This window comes from Octopus sinensis, linkage group LG8 (genome assembly GCF_006345805.1).
Source record: "Octopus sinensis linkage group LG8, ASM634580v1, whole genome shotgun sequence".
In the NCBI taxonomy this organism is placed as follows: Eukaryota; Metazoa; Mollusca; class Cephalopoda; order Octopoda; family Octopodidae; genus Octopus; species Octopus sinensis.
In genome coordinates, this window is record NC_043004.1 from 32,786,120 (window position 1) to 32,801,159 (window position 15,040).

General features: G+C 38.9%; 1 protein-coding gene across 3 annotated transcripts in view; it reads left to right on the plus strand.

Moving 5' to 3' along the window:
* The window catches only part of LOC115214918 (high affinity copper uptake protein 1), a 165,750-nt gene extending 150,976 nt beyond the window's left edge, over positions 1-14,774 (plus strand). For all 3 annotated transcript variants that reach the window (XM_036505341.1, XM_029783984.2, XM_029783985.2), the window contains exons 3-5: positions 6,176-6,242; positions 12,458-12,563; positions 14,343-14,774. In XM_036505341.1, the coding sequence (XP_036361234.1) occupies positions 6,176-6,242; positions 12,458-12,563; positions 14,343-14,736 (567 nt within the window). In that variant the 3' untranslated portion in view covers positions 14,737-14,774. The remainder of the gene's footprint in view (positions 1-6,175; positions 6,243-12,457; positions 12,564-14,342) is intronic.
* The last annotated feature ends 266 nt before the right edge of the window (positions 14,775-15,040 follow it).

Here is a 15,040-nt window from a genome sequence, read left to right on the forward strand (position 1 = left end):
CCGGAACCATGAGGTTGGCAAGCAAGCTACTTACCACACAGCCTCTCTTTCATCTTTTATATCTTCTCCTTGTTTCAGTCATTGGATTGTGGTCATACTGGAGCACCGCCTTGAAGGGTTTTAGTTAAACAAATCAACCTTAGTATTTATTTTTATCAGTCTATTTTGGTCGAACTGCTAAGTTACGAGGTTGTAAATAAACCAACACTAGTTGCCAAGCGATGCTGAGGGGGACAAACACAAAACACACACACAGACTTGAGAAGTTCGCTTCACAACGACTTGGTTTTGGTTTTCATCTCATTGCCCGGTAGCTTGAGCAAGTGTCTTTTACTATAGTCATAGCCCCGGGTCGACCAATAACTTGTGAGCGAATCTGGTAGTCGGAAACTGTGTGGAAACCTTTCGTGTGTGTGTGTGTGTGTGTGTGTGTGTGTGTGTGTGTGTATGTATGTATGTATGTATGTATGTATGTATGTGTGTGTGTGTGTGTGTGTGTGTGTGTGTGTGTATGTGTGAGCGTGCGTCTTCGTGTTTGTTCCTCAACTGCTTGACAGCCGGCGATGTTGGTTTGTTTGCGTTCCACATAACTTAGCGATGCAACAAAACGGACTATTCATTCGTCCAAACCCTTCTAGGCGATGCTCCATCATGGCCGCAGTCTAATGACTGAAACCACTAAAAAAATATATAGTTATGTATGTGCGTGTGTGCATGCATGCATGCGTGTGTGCCTGTGTGTAGGACTGTGCGTGAGTGCGTGCATGTGTGTCTGTGTGTGTGCGCGCGTGTTTGTGCGTGTGTGTGTGCGTGTGTGTGTGTGTTTGTGCGTGTGTGTGTGTGCGCGTGTGTGTGTACGTATGTGTGTGTGTGTGTTCTAAGAATCCAACATGTTTAAAGACGGATATTTTCTACAGAAATCGCTTTTTACTTAAGAAAAAACAGGTTTAAGAAAATGCAGTCACGTGAATGTCTGCGCATGCGTGAACGTAGTATACACGCAGTGAACGATGTCCACAATTATAAATTTCTTAATAACGGTCGTGTTGATATTTTTCTCTGTTAAATTTTAATTGCAAACGTCATCTCCAACAAACCATATTTCTCATTAACTTATATGAAGTTTTAAACACTTTTGTAGCTTAGTGCTTATTTTTATTAGCAATTTGCCCTCCAGAAATATTTGGAGTGGAGGCAGGGGTGGGGAATGGGACAAAAAAATAACAAAAATAATGGCAAGAAATATAAAAAAATATTAAACTTGTTAGAATTGCATTGCATTTAAGTCTAACCGCAGTTACCTCCCTTATTCGTGTGTCTTCTGATATCATTTCAGATTTTCTCTCTCCACACACAATCAAATACTTTTAAATGTTTATTGGTTAATCCTAAAGTCTCCCTCCTTGTCTTTCAAACACGTTGTTCTTGTGTGTGTGTGTGTGTCACATTTTTTTCTCTGTACTAGCAGTATCGCCCAGCATTGCCCGGGTTTGTTTCGACCCTTTAGAATTGGAATTTTTGAAAAGTAAGAAATTTGCATTATGTAGCTTGTTATTCTCTTTAAGTGAACTTTTTTCTAGTTGAAATACACCGACAAATGGCGACAGAGCAGTAAAAAGATCGTAAAAAATAGGGATTTTCATAGAAAAAAAGCACCTTTTTATGTAAATAATTTTTGGTGTTAACATGGTCCAATTTGAATTTTATCTTCCACGGAAGGAAGAGCAAGCTTCTTCTATCATACTCTCAATTTTGGTCAACTTGTGCCGCAGGGTCTCGGAGGAGATAGTGTTAGTTGAAGGCTACCAAACCTGCCATACACAGACAACTTCAGCTTTATATATATATAGAAATTACTTTTATAGCACGTAATGTCTCATTACTATAGCCCAGGGCTTTGGCGAAAGAGGTTGTGTGGAGCACAAGGCTGAGAAGATTAAGGGAAGACACCTTCCTCTTCGGTCAAGCTTCACCTGGAATGTAACATGAGGAGGGAGAGGGAAGTTCTAGCTCCCAGTGAATTTGTGAAAAGATGGGTGACTGTAGCAAAACTGGTTTAGAGTGAATGGCCCTACACTAAACCTGCACCTGTATATTGGAGAGCAAGAGAGAGGGATCAGAATTTTTGGTGGTCAGGGTAGTCGTGGATCTGTGGGGTTCCTTGATTGACCCTAGTTGGAATTTCTCCTTTAATCAGGAGGATTACATCATTCATGTTATCACTTCGTATCTATACTTTTAATGCATTTCACTCTCTTTTCCATTTCTTTCTCACCCACCCTTTTTCTTAATCCCCACAAAAATTGTTGACTGCCTTTGTGATTTCCCTCTCATCTATGTCCCTGTGGCTAATAAAAAGAAATTATTATTGTTATTATTATTATTATTATTAAGGTGGCAAGCTGGCAGAATCATTAGCACACTGATGAAATGCTTAGCAGTATTTCAGCCATCACTATGTTCTGAGTTCAAATTCTGACTTTATCTTTCATCCTTTTGGGTCCATAAATTAAAAATAAAAAAAAAAATGTTCCTTCTTGAGTTATGCCTGGCTCATAAGGGCCGGTTTCCGGTTTCAGTGGCGTAGAAATTCCCCACCTGGACGGGACGCCGGTCCGTCGCAGGATTACTCATTTTTGACTGCTGAGTGGACAGGAGCAATGTGAAATGAAGTGTTTTGCTCAAGAACACAATGCATCGCTCGGTCCAGGAATCGAAACCACAACCTTACGATCATGAGTTCAACACCCTAACCACTAAGCCTTGCGCCTCTACATAAATTAAGTAATAATGAAACACTGGGGTTGATGTAATCGATTTGTCCCCTCTCCTCCTCAAATTTCAGCTCTTGTGCCTTTAGTAGAAAGGATTATTATTATTTTTATTATTATTATTATTGTTATTATTAGAAGCAAAAATAGAAGAGTGCCATTGTTATCAAGTGAACGATACTTCGACATCTTGTGTGTTTTCCACAGGTTCAAAAAATAAACTTGTCAATCTACTTCATTTTGGTTAATGCTAGCATGGAAAACAGACGCTAAATGATGATGATGATAGGACTGAGGTAACTCCTCCAGAAGATATAGAAGTAAAAATAGAATTATGCCTATATATATTAACCAAAATGAAGTAGATTGGCAAGTTTATTTTTTGAACCTGTGGAAGACACACAAGATGTTGAAATATCGTTCACTTGATAACAATGGCACTCTTCTATTTTTGTTTCTATATCTTCTGGAGGTGTTACCTCAGTCCTATATTATTATTATTATTATTATTATTATTATTATTATATGTTTGACTTTTGCTTTACATTTGTACAAGTTGGCTCCAAGTCTCACCCAGAGACCTCAAAAGACAACAAGTTAGAAGTTCATGTTGGTGTTATGCCTAGGGTGTCTAATATATTTGGTTTTGTACATAGTGTTGTTCTAGAGAATGTTTAAGAAACCATAAGAAAATTATGTGTTTGTTTTAAAACTTGAGATTACATAGAAAGTATTTTGCGTAAGATATGGGCAGTTCCTATGAGCACTATCTTTTGAATTTCTGCCATTTGGAGTTTCCTGGTATCTGAGCTAGATTATTATTATTATTATTATTTACGTTATTGCTGCTTTGTCTTTTATGAGCTGTACCATGTTTCACCCAGAGACCTCAAGTAACAGCAAGTTGGACTTTTTACTATGGATATCATTTATGATTAGCAATGATATATTGTAGGGAAAAGAAGCCACAATCCAAGGACTGACATTCTGGTGCATTTGTAATATTTCAATTTTGATGGAGTTTTAAGAGAATCATTATTGTCTTCTTGGTATTGTCTCTGTCCTCCTCCTCCTCCCCTCCCCTCCTCCCCCTCCTCCTCCTCTTTCTTCTAATTGTCATCACTGACACAGTCCTCCTCCTTGCCTTGCACAAACTGTTTTGTGGCACTTTACATTCTGAGTTCAAACCCCATCATGGTCAGGATGGTGAGCAGATTGTCATAATGGTTTCAAATTTTGGCACAAGGCCAGCAATTTTGGGGGAAGGGAGTAAGTCAATTACATTGACCCCAGTATTAGACTGGTCCTTATTTTATCATCCCCGAAAGGATGGAAGGAAAAGTCAACCTCGGTGGGATTTGAACACAGAATGTAAAGACAGATGAAATGCTGCTAAACATTATGTCCGACATGCTAACAATTCCGCCAGCTCACCGCACCACATTCCACCAAACATTGTAAAATTGCAGGGACAATTTCACAAGCCTCACTTTATTTATTAATTTTAGCTTATTAATTAACTGCTAATCATGCAGGCCAAATAATTTACGACATAAAACCCTGTGTGTATTTATTGTCTTGGAGTTGGACACTGATCAACTGACAGTATAATCATCATGTTAACGTCTGCTTTTCCATGCTTGCATGGGTTGGACGGGATTTGTTGAGGCTGCATGCTCTTCCTGTCACCTACCCTCACCTATCTCCAAGTAAGGTATCTTATCCTTTGGCCGGACATGGCTTTGTGGGAGACTAGAAATTCATTTACAACAGTCATGTGATGTCAAGACAAGGAAACACACACACACACACACACGTGCACACACACACACACGCACACACACACACACATTTGGCTGTTGGTGTCAATAGTTGTGCTGATGATGTCTTTTGAGGCAGAAACGTATACCCATCACTGTCCTCTTATCTCCAAACAATAAACCTGTCTTGTTTCCTTAATGGCAATTCATCTTTAGAGAATTCTTGCTTCTTGACATTGTCCCCACTTCTCCTAAGGAGCTGATCTGAATTTCCTTTTGCTAACTGCAAGTCACCCTCCTGAAGCAGAGATGGTTTTAAGGAATCAAAAACTTAGGTTGTATGGCATTTGATAGGGACAAGCATAGCCATAGTCACAGGTATGGCTCTGTGACCGAAAAGCTAGCTTCCTATGTAGTCTTTGCTATGGTTTTACTGCTCATCACGTTTGGTGTCTTCTAATATAGTCTCAAGACAAAGCCTTGTGAATGGATTTAGTAGAGAGAAACTGAAGGAAGTCTATTATATTATATTGCATAAGTCATTGTGCCAGTGGCACAGGTGCCAGTTGTGTGGCAGATATTGGTGTCACACAACTGGCACTTGTGCCGGTTGCAAGTAAAAGCACCTATTACATTGTCAGAGTGGTTGGCATTTGGAAGGGCATCCAGCTGTAGAAAACGGTACCAAATCAGACTTGAGTCTGGTACAACCCCCCAGTTTACCAGCCCTGGTCAAACTGTCCAACCGCCGTTCAAGAATTTGGACCTGGAGATATCCATTTCCAGCGACTTCAAGGGCCACCTCCCAGTGGTGTCGGGCGTCAACGAAGAGCCCTCGACTACAACAAGACGACCAAAGTTCTTTTTTTCCATGGTCTGGGGTCTCCTGCCCCTAAAGCCCTAGACCATCACCTAATCACTCTTACCTGTCTTGTTGCTTAACAACAACAACAACTGTCCAACCCATGCCAGTATGGACAATGGATGTTAAAATGATGATGATGACGATGATGATGATGATTTAGTGTCAGTCTACCAGATCCGAGCACAAGGTTTTGGTTGGCCCAGGACTGTAGTAGAAGACCCTTTCCTAGTGTGCTTTGCAGCAGGACCGGACCTCCAAAACATGTTGGTAAATGAACTAATTAAATTAACTACATGGACACTGCTGCTTGCCTATGTACAGCTATGCGTATGTCTAAACACAGCACCCCTTCCACACACACACACACACCACACACACACACACACACACATACACATACATTCATTGAAACAATCCCTGGTAACCTCACAAAAACATTCCATCTGCACCTTATGTTTTCCCTTTTGTTGTGTGAGTCTCTCCTTGCCAGTGAACTTGTCATTGTATATTAAGGGTAAGTGCAATGCACTGCTCAGTGCTGAGTCAACAGTAAGTGTATTGCTGGGTTTGTTTAGATTTACAGAAGACAGTTGAACAAATGCACAACCAGTGAAATTTGAGTAAAACAAAAAATAAATAAATAAAATGGGAAGAAAAAAATTACAGACTATGCAAAAGATATTTGTTTAAATTTGATAAAAAACGGAATTATTTATTATTTAAGAATATTTGAAATTTATTTAACCTTTTCTGTTTTTGTTTTTTTTTCTATTTTACAGGCAGTTTTTAACACAAACAATAACATATCACTGTTGGTTAGCATTTGGAAGATACATTCTCTAAAAGGTGAATTCTATGTGTTTTTTCTTCTATTTTAATTTGTTTTGTTTAAATGATATGGTTGGCTGAGTTCTTAGTGTCACAGTTGGCCAGTTGAGAGTGCACTGGCTTGTGTCTTGTCACTGACCCTGTTCTGTCTGTAATCAAGACTCTGTGTCACTGAAAGAATGAGGTTGTCTGGCTTTAACTTGTTGTTGTTGTTACCCCAAAGTGAAAGAACATGGCTTGGTGGTTCGGGCATTTGGCTCACAATTGTAACGTTGTGAGTTCAGTTCTCAAAGACTCAATGTGTCCTTGAACAAGACACTTTATTTCACATTGCTCCTGACAAAAATGAGGAGTACCTGTAATTCAAGTGGGCCAACCATGTCACTTTTTGTGTCATGGTGAATGTCCCTGAGAACTTCATCAATGGTATGCGTGTCTGAGGAGTACTCAGCCACTTATATGTTCATTTAATGAGCAGGCTGTTCTGTTGATCAAAGTCACCAGAACCCTTGTTATCATAATAATAATAATGAAATTAGTGTGTACAGTGCTCAGGTGCTCTACAACTCATTAAAGGTGCATGTACAGTTCATAGAATTATGTACAAAAGTCAGGAAAGCAAACAGTGTATGAGTCATGATATACAGGTGTGCATGCATATGGAGGTGGAGAACAGCCGGTGTAGTGTTGGTGAATTTCAGGAAGCATGGACGTTTTAAAGGATGCAATGTCTCAGTAGCTTACAACCGATGCAGGTAGTTTGTTCCATGCTTCAGCAACTCTGGGTGTGAAAAACTGTTTCCGAAAGTCATTGGAGCTGTGCTGTTTTCTGACCTTGTAGACATGTCCACATGTGTTAGACACATGGAGCTGAAAAAGGTGCTCAAAGTGGTTGTTGGCATGATGGAATGTCAGGTACCGAAAGCCAGTCTCTGATTGGATAATTTTTAAAAGACTCGGTATTTGACAATAATCAAGTGTGATTTTCAGGTATATTGTTGTTAGTGCTGCCACCTAGCTAAGTATGGTACCTACCATCCTGCAAGGTGGCGAGCTGGCAGAAACATTAGCATGCCGGGCGAAATGCTTAGTGGTATTTCGTCTGCTGCTACATTCTGAGTTCAAATTCCGCCGAGGTCAACTTTGCCTTTCATCCTTTCGGGGTCGATTAAATAAGTACCAGTTACACACTGGGGTCGATATAATCAACTTAATCCGTTTGTCTGTCCTTGTTTGTCCCCTCTATGTTTAGCCCCTTGTGGGTAATAAAGAAACAGAATGTTAGTTACCCAAAGCCAGTCTCTGATTGGATAATTTTAAAAAGATTCAGGTATTTGACAATAATCAAGTGTAATTTTCAGGTATATTGTTGTTAGTGCTGCCACCTAGCTAAGTATGGTACCTACCATCCTGCAAGGTGGCGAGCTGGCAGAAACATTAGCATGCCGGGCGAAATGCTTAGTAGTATTTCGTCTGCTGCTACATTCTGAGTTCAAATTCCGCCGAGGTCAACTTTGCCTTTCATCCTTTCGGGGTCGATTAAATAAGTACCAGTTACACACTGGGGTCGATATAATCAACTTAATCCGTTTGTCTGTCCTCGTTTGTCCCCTCTATGTTTAGCCCCTTGTGGGTAATAAAGAAACAGAATGTTAGTTACCCAAAGCCAGTCTCTGATTGGATAATTTTAAAAAGATTCAGGTATTTGACAATAATCAAGTGTAATTTTCAGGTATATTGTTGTTAGTGCTGCCACCTAGCTAAGTATGGTACCTACCATCCTGCACACACACCAGCATAAAATAAGGAATTATATGGAGACAATCTGACCATCTGAATCTGATACCCTGTCTCCATTCATTGCCTTTTGTGTCACTGTCTCTGCCTGTAGATCTTAGTGAAGTTGACCAAGATGGACTTTGCCAGAACATAGCAGTTGCTTCCCTTCTCTTATTATTGACTTAACTTTAAGTTGGTAACACAAGTGATTGTTATTTAACCCCAGGTCAGCTCTAAACCAGCAGGCCTATGACCAAAACTTATTCCTTCCATCCCTTTACCCTCCTGTCTATTTAAGGTTCCATTAGACATTGTGCCTCTTGTTTTTCTGAGATGTGATTCGAAGGACATTTTGCTGCCATTTCTCACATGGTGAGTGACCACATAAAAAATTCCTCATTGGTTTATAACACAAAGGTTATACATCATTGCAATAAACTGTGGCTGCCCTGTAAAACTGACCAATGGTTTGTTACGTGGCAGTTTATCCGGGAAGAGGTTTGTCTCTCATCTCTTTTTAACACCATTGGAACTGGATAGAAAGACCATTCTCACAGACCAAAAACCATCTCTGAAAATGCAGATGAGAAAAGTAAAACATTTTCCCCCTCTTCACCATCATCATTTAATGTGCTTGCATGGGTCAGGTTTTCTAAGGCTGAATGACCTTATATGGTCAGATGCAACCCTTACCTGCTTTTAGGCCATATAATGGTTCCTGGTGGTTGGACATGTTTTCACAGGAGAATGAAAGTGAGGGTCACTGGTTCTGTGACAGTGAAACTCCATTTCAACAGATGTGTGATGTATAGACAAGGACACACACACACATATATGATCGTTTTTGATCAGTTTTCATCTACCAAATCTACCAAATCCCCTTTGGGGCTATAGTAGAACTACAAATCGCCAAAGTACCATGCTGTGGGACTGAACCTGAGAACATATGGTTGGGAACTGAATGTCTACCGCACAGCCATAGTTTAGACATGATTACTCTCTTTACTTACTTGTTTCAGTCATTTGACTGCAGCCATGCTGGGGCACCACCTTTAGTCAAACAATTCGACACAGGACTCATTCTTTGTAAGCCTAGCACTTATTCTACCGATCTCTTTTGCTGAAATGCTAAGTTACAGGGACGTAGACACACCAGTATCGGTTGTCAAGCGATATTGGGGGCGGGGAGAAACACAGACACACAGACATGCACACACACACATACATACATACATGCATACATGCATGCATGCATGCATGCATACACACACACACACACACACACACATATATATATGGGCTTCTTTCAGTTTCTGTCTACCAAATCCACTTACAAGGCTTTGGTCTGCCCAAGGCTATAATAGAAGACACTTGCCCAAGGTGCCATGCAGTGGGACTGAACCCGGAACCATGTGATTGGGAAGCAAGCTACTTACCACACAGCCACTGTTGGTTCAATGAAGGTTACGATGTTTACTGTCACCTATTTCTTCTCCTTATGCTGCCCTGACCTATCTCAATGTTTGTTTTTTATATCTGAACGTCTCTTGTTGACACAGATTACAAATCTATCAACAATACAAGAGTTTGTATTTATATAATGGTTTGACGTGTCAACATTGAAAATACAAACACCCTCCACCCTTGCTGGAGTTATAAGTAGGTGTGCAAAAGGGTGCAGGTGTGGGTATGTGCTTAAGAAGGTCACTTTGCGACAAAATAGTTTTTGGTTCAATTTCGCCTCACAGCTCCTTTTAAAGAATTATATATACAGAAGCCTGTCGGAGTTAGCTCCCCTCTTCTTGTTTGCTTGCCAGCAAGTTTAAAGATACCACTTTACCTTTGGGTGCCTGCGGTGGGTGGCATTCAGTTGCGAGCAAGTCTATCATCTGCAGGTAATTCGTATCTTGCTATTATACTGCCAGGAAACCTGTAAAAATAAGGGCTTGGCTGCATTTCGTCCTCTACCCAAGTCATATAATATATATATATATATACAAAATTATTTAATCAATTAAAACCAGTGGCCTAGCATATTTAAAAAAAATCCAAAGATTAGAAATTTTTTTACATACAAAATTTAGAGGACTGACCACTAAAAAAATGGACAGCCTATATGCTAGATATAGACGTCAAAATCGCCATTTTCCACGAAGAATGTGTTCTCAAGAAAAAAACTCAGCTTTGGTTTTTTGCTGAATTTTTTCCTTGAAAACACATTTTTCGTGGAAAATGGCAATCTTGACGTCTATATCTAGCATATAGGCTGTGCATTTTTTTAGTGGTCAGTCCTTTAAATTTTGTGTATATATATATATATATATCATGATAGTGTCTATTTTACCCATGTATATTGTGTATACGTCCATGTGTAAAGTGTGTGGTCTAGTGGTTAGGATGTTGCACTCATGATCACTAGATCGTGGTTCAATTCCTGGACCAGGCAAGCACATTTCATTTTTGAGCTCCACTCCACTCAGCTGTAAATGGGTGCACTCCATGACAGACTGGTCTTCCAATCAGGGAGAGTGTTGGCCTGCTTGCCTAGCCAGTGGGGTGGTGTCATTCAAAAGCTAAAACAATGTGAAGTGCATTGTGACCAGTGATATATAACATCTGATAGTCTGGTTGATACTGAGATATCTGTCAGTCTGTCTAAAAAGAGAAAAAGTAAAAAAAAAAAAAAGAAAACTCCATGAACAAAAGGAGACAATGTCTCAAAGTATTGTGGAATTTATAGCAATTTTACTGTTCTTCATTTTGGTATAATTACCATTGGTAAGTTAGTGTAAGAGATCTTTGGAAATGGAAGACAGTAATGTTATTATCTTAACAAATCAGATTATTGGATTAGTTAAATAAGTCTTCATCTTCATCAGAAGACTATGAACTACCAATTTTGGCACTTCTCTGTCTATTTAAGTACATCCATTATGATGGCGGTGATGGTTGAGAAACCATTATATGTGTAGTTCACAGACAGCTTTGTCAACTGATGTGGAATCTTGAGTGTTGGTTCGCAGCAGAGCTGAATTTTGCATGTTTGGCATTCACTGTTGGAACCGTGGATAGTCTGGTCATTTATTTTTCACCCTTCTTGATATCAATCCACCTAAGACCAATTCTGGTTCTGTGATACAAGCTCCCTGTTTTAAAACGATAAATTAAAACTCGTCAATAAAAATTTCGTGTCAATTCTGTTCTAAACTCCAGCTTAAGAATGACAAAGTTATTTCACCAAATTCTTTGTTATTTTTCGAAATTTATTTAAAGAGAGATCGTGTATTTCAACAGAAATATGCTAACAAGAGGGTTAAAATATTTTGGTGTGGAGAAGAGACACAGTACCCATCAAGAGGCCCTATCATGTGGAGGGAGATAGAGTCCCTTAATATATATATATATATTTATTTCTTGATGGGGGCTAAACATAGAGGGGACAAACAAGGACAGACAAAGGGATTAAGTTGATTACATCGACTCCTAGTGTGTAACTGGTACTTATTTAAAAGAACTCGAAAGTATGAAAGGCAAAGTCGATCTCGGCAGAATTTGAACTCAGAATGTAATGGCAGACAAAACACCACTAAGCATTTCACCCAGTGTGCTAACAATTCTGCCAGCTCACCACCTTTAATATATATTGCCAAGTGGAGTGACATCAGCCATTACTAGGTACACACACACACCATGCTTGTGGGATCAATAGACTTGCTGTTTGACCCTTTAACTTTTAAACCAGCCATATCTGGGCCAAATATCTGGGGCACAAATATTCTCTCAGTTTTATCTTCAAACTAACCAGATCTGGCCTTTCACACCTACTTTACAATGTCATTCTGAAAATAAACAATCGCATCATCAAAATCTCAAAGCTACGAGATAATGTGTGATTAATTCAAAACGATGTGAATAAATAAGAATTTCTAATTGACAGAGAAGCAAACTGGAAGCTAAAGTGTTCAGTTGCATTTCTGGAAAGTGACGTCTTCAAGGTTGCAGGCTTGTGGACAAAGCTTTGGAATTAGGGTTTAATCTAAGGTTTGAGACACAGGAATTGTTGCAAAAATGATTGAAGAGACAAGAGGAAGAAAGAAGCACTGTGTGAGTGGTTGCAGTGTATAAGGTAGAAGGGGGAAAAATCTTAACCAATCTCCAACATCGGAAAGGTGATGGATGAACATGGCTGTGTCTTTTATCACACTGACGTACACACACACACACACACACACACACACACACACCATACTGATTATAAGCATACACAGACATACACAATACCTATAAACACATACAGACATACATACATGCACCATACATCTACCCACACCATAAACATGAATAGGAGTTAATAAAACTGTTTTTAGCTGATCTCGTTCCAATTTTGTTAAGCCAGAGCGGAGAAGTAAGTGTTTAACAAGACATTTATCTTTGCTGTTGTTTCTCTATTTCAGCTTTAACATTCTCATGCATAATCATTGGAGTGTTAGCTTTGCTCCATCAAGGAATCAAATTCTTGCTCATATACACAGAGGCTGAAGATATCCATAAACATTTGACGTAAGTTTTTTTCTCTCCATTTTTGCTTCCCTTGTTCTCATTTACTTCTTAGTAAATTGAACCTACTGCTTTTTTTATAAATAATGGTGTGTAACCCCTGGCTGCAGTCTTGGCACAATCAGGATATAGATTTAAAAAAATAAAACATATTCTTACCCTGCTCGTGTAAGCAACAGCAAGGTGTTGTAATCACTCGTCTTTGTGTGTTTGGAAAATTACTGGAAAAAGGCTGAATGGATTTTCACCAAATTTGGCAGAAATACTCATTGGATGAGTGGCTTGAAATAACGAGCATTTGGTTTGATTATCTTCAAACATACAGAAATGTATACATAGATATGCAACTTTGTGTATGTGTGTGTACAGTGATGGATTCAAGGGTTTCATTTATTTACAAGTTGATTTCTTAATTTTACCAGAGTATACCTATAATGGGGATCATAGAACCCAGTAGAGTCCTCTAGCTTTTCTGTTTTTGTTAAACAGTCCAACCCATGCCAGCATGGAGAAAAGGACGTTAAATGATGATGATGATGATTACATATATATATATATATATACACACACTCACACACACACACACACACACACACACACACTGCCAGACAGAGTGTGGTTGATGAGAAACTGATCAAAGTAGTGAGGCACAAAGAAAAGATATGAACTAGTAAACTCTCCATTTAATATTTATTTGTTCCACTCAGATTAATTAACCAATAACTTGTGTGTTGATGTCAGTCAATCAATCATAATTTATTTGGTTGTTAAGATGGTTGCTTGCAGAATCGGCAGAGCATAACAAATTTGATTGGCGATATTAGTGCTAGCTCTTTACATTGTCGGTTCAAATCTTACCTTGGTCGACTTTGTCTTTCATCCTTCTAGGCTTGATGAAATAAAGAACCAGTTAAGTATGGGAGGTTGATTGTACAGACTATTGTTTCTCCCCTCACTACACAAATATATCTTGGAGAATACGCCTCACTGAGAAACAGCTGTACAGACATCTCCTGCCAGTTTCCACTGTTGTAAAGGAAACGTGCTTGTGATTTGCAAGATATTACTGGTGAGCTAAACAAGGCTTGGCAAGTGGCCGTACTTGAGTAGGTTGTCTGAACACAAGGTATGTAGATCAGTTTGCCAGAGACACTGGATGCCCCCCTGAAGACCTCTCTCAACTGATGCAGGACTGGGACGGATGGGCATGTGTGGATTAGAAATATCTGAGCAAATCCACCCACTTCAAAATTGCTAGCTTTGTGCCTAAACTAGAAACCATTCTTTTATTTGTCAGAATCCTTCCATTGATAAGAAGGAGCTTACAAATGATAAACCCTTTCTATTTCAGGTCTTGTTTTTCTATCTGAGGAGACAAACAGACCTGGAATAGAGAGGTCATGTCTTTGATGAGGTCATGATTGGCGAGGGAAGGACACAGATGAACTTGACTGATTGAACCATTAACCCTTTCATTACTAACCTGGCTGAAACCGGCTCTGGCTCTGAGTACAAAAGTCTTATTTTCATAAGTTTTGTATTAAAATCTTCCACCAAACCTTAGTCACAATTTATGTTCCTAACACTAGCTGAATGATAACTAAGTTATTTCACTAAATTCTTAGTTATATTTAAAGTAATTGAAAGAAACACAGAGCATCTCTAAATAAATACAGTAACGAAAGGGTTAATCAAACAATTTGTTATTTGTATGATTTTCATAAAAATAATATAGGGAGCATTGATAAATATCTTGACTATTGTTTTGTTTCTTTATTGCAGGGAAGGAAGTCGAGGCAGGATTTTCACGAAACGTCGAATATTACAGACTTTACTTCACATGATCAAAGTAGCAAATGGTTACATTCTCATGCTTGTCGTTATGACTTTTAACACATGGATATTCGTGACAGTCGTCTGTGGTTTGACTGTCGGTTACTTCTGCTATGGTTGGTCTATACAGGACAATTCTTCAAATAGACCTATTTCCAAGACAAAATCAAAGTCTAAAAGCAAAAACAGAGCCAATGCCAAAACAAACAAAGACAGAGGTCAGACAAATGGCCAAACGAACAACCCACCGCATCTGCTGAGCCGAAATGTCTTGTATCCTGGCGAACACATTAGTCATTTTATAACACTTCTAGATCAAGATTTAGATGTTACAGAAGTTTAACAAATAAAGAAATCGTTTTTTTTTTTTCACGTTTTTTTTTCTAATCAGTGTTTTGGTTTGATAATTTGATGTTTTGTATAGAAATGTTGGAAGTTAATCTTTTCAGGAAACACCACAAATTCATACAAATGGTCACTTGTGATTTCAAATGGATTATTCTAAGTGGATGAGACAAATCTTTAATTAGATACATCGTTGTCATTGTCATATCATCATCAGTATCATTATCCTCCTCCTCCATATATTACCAAACACCAAAGGACATGCTCAGCTGGTTAAGGTCAAACAACTGACAGGTAAACCT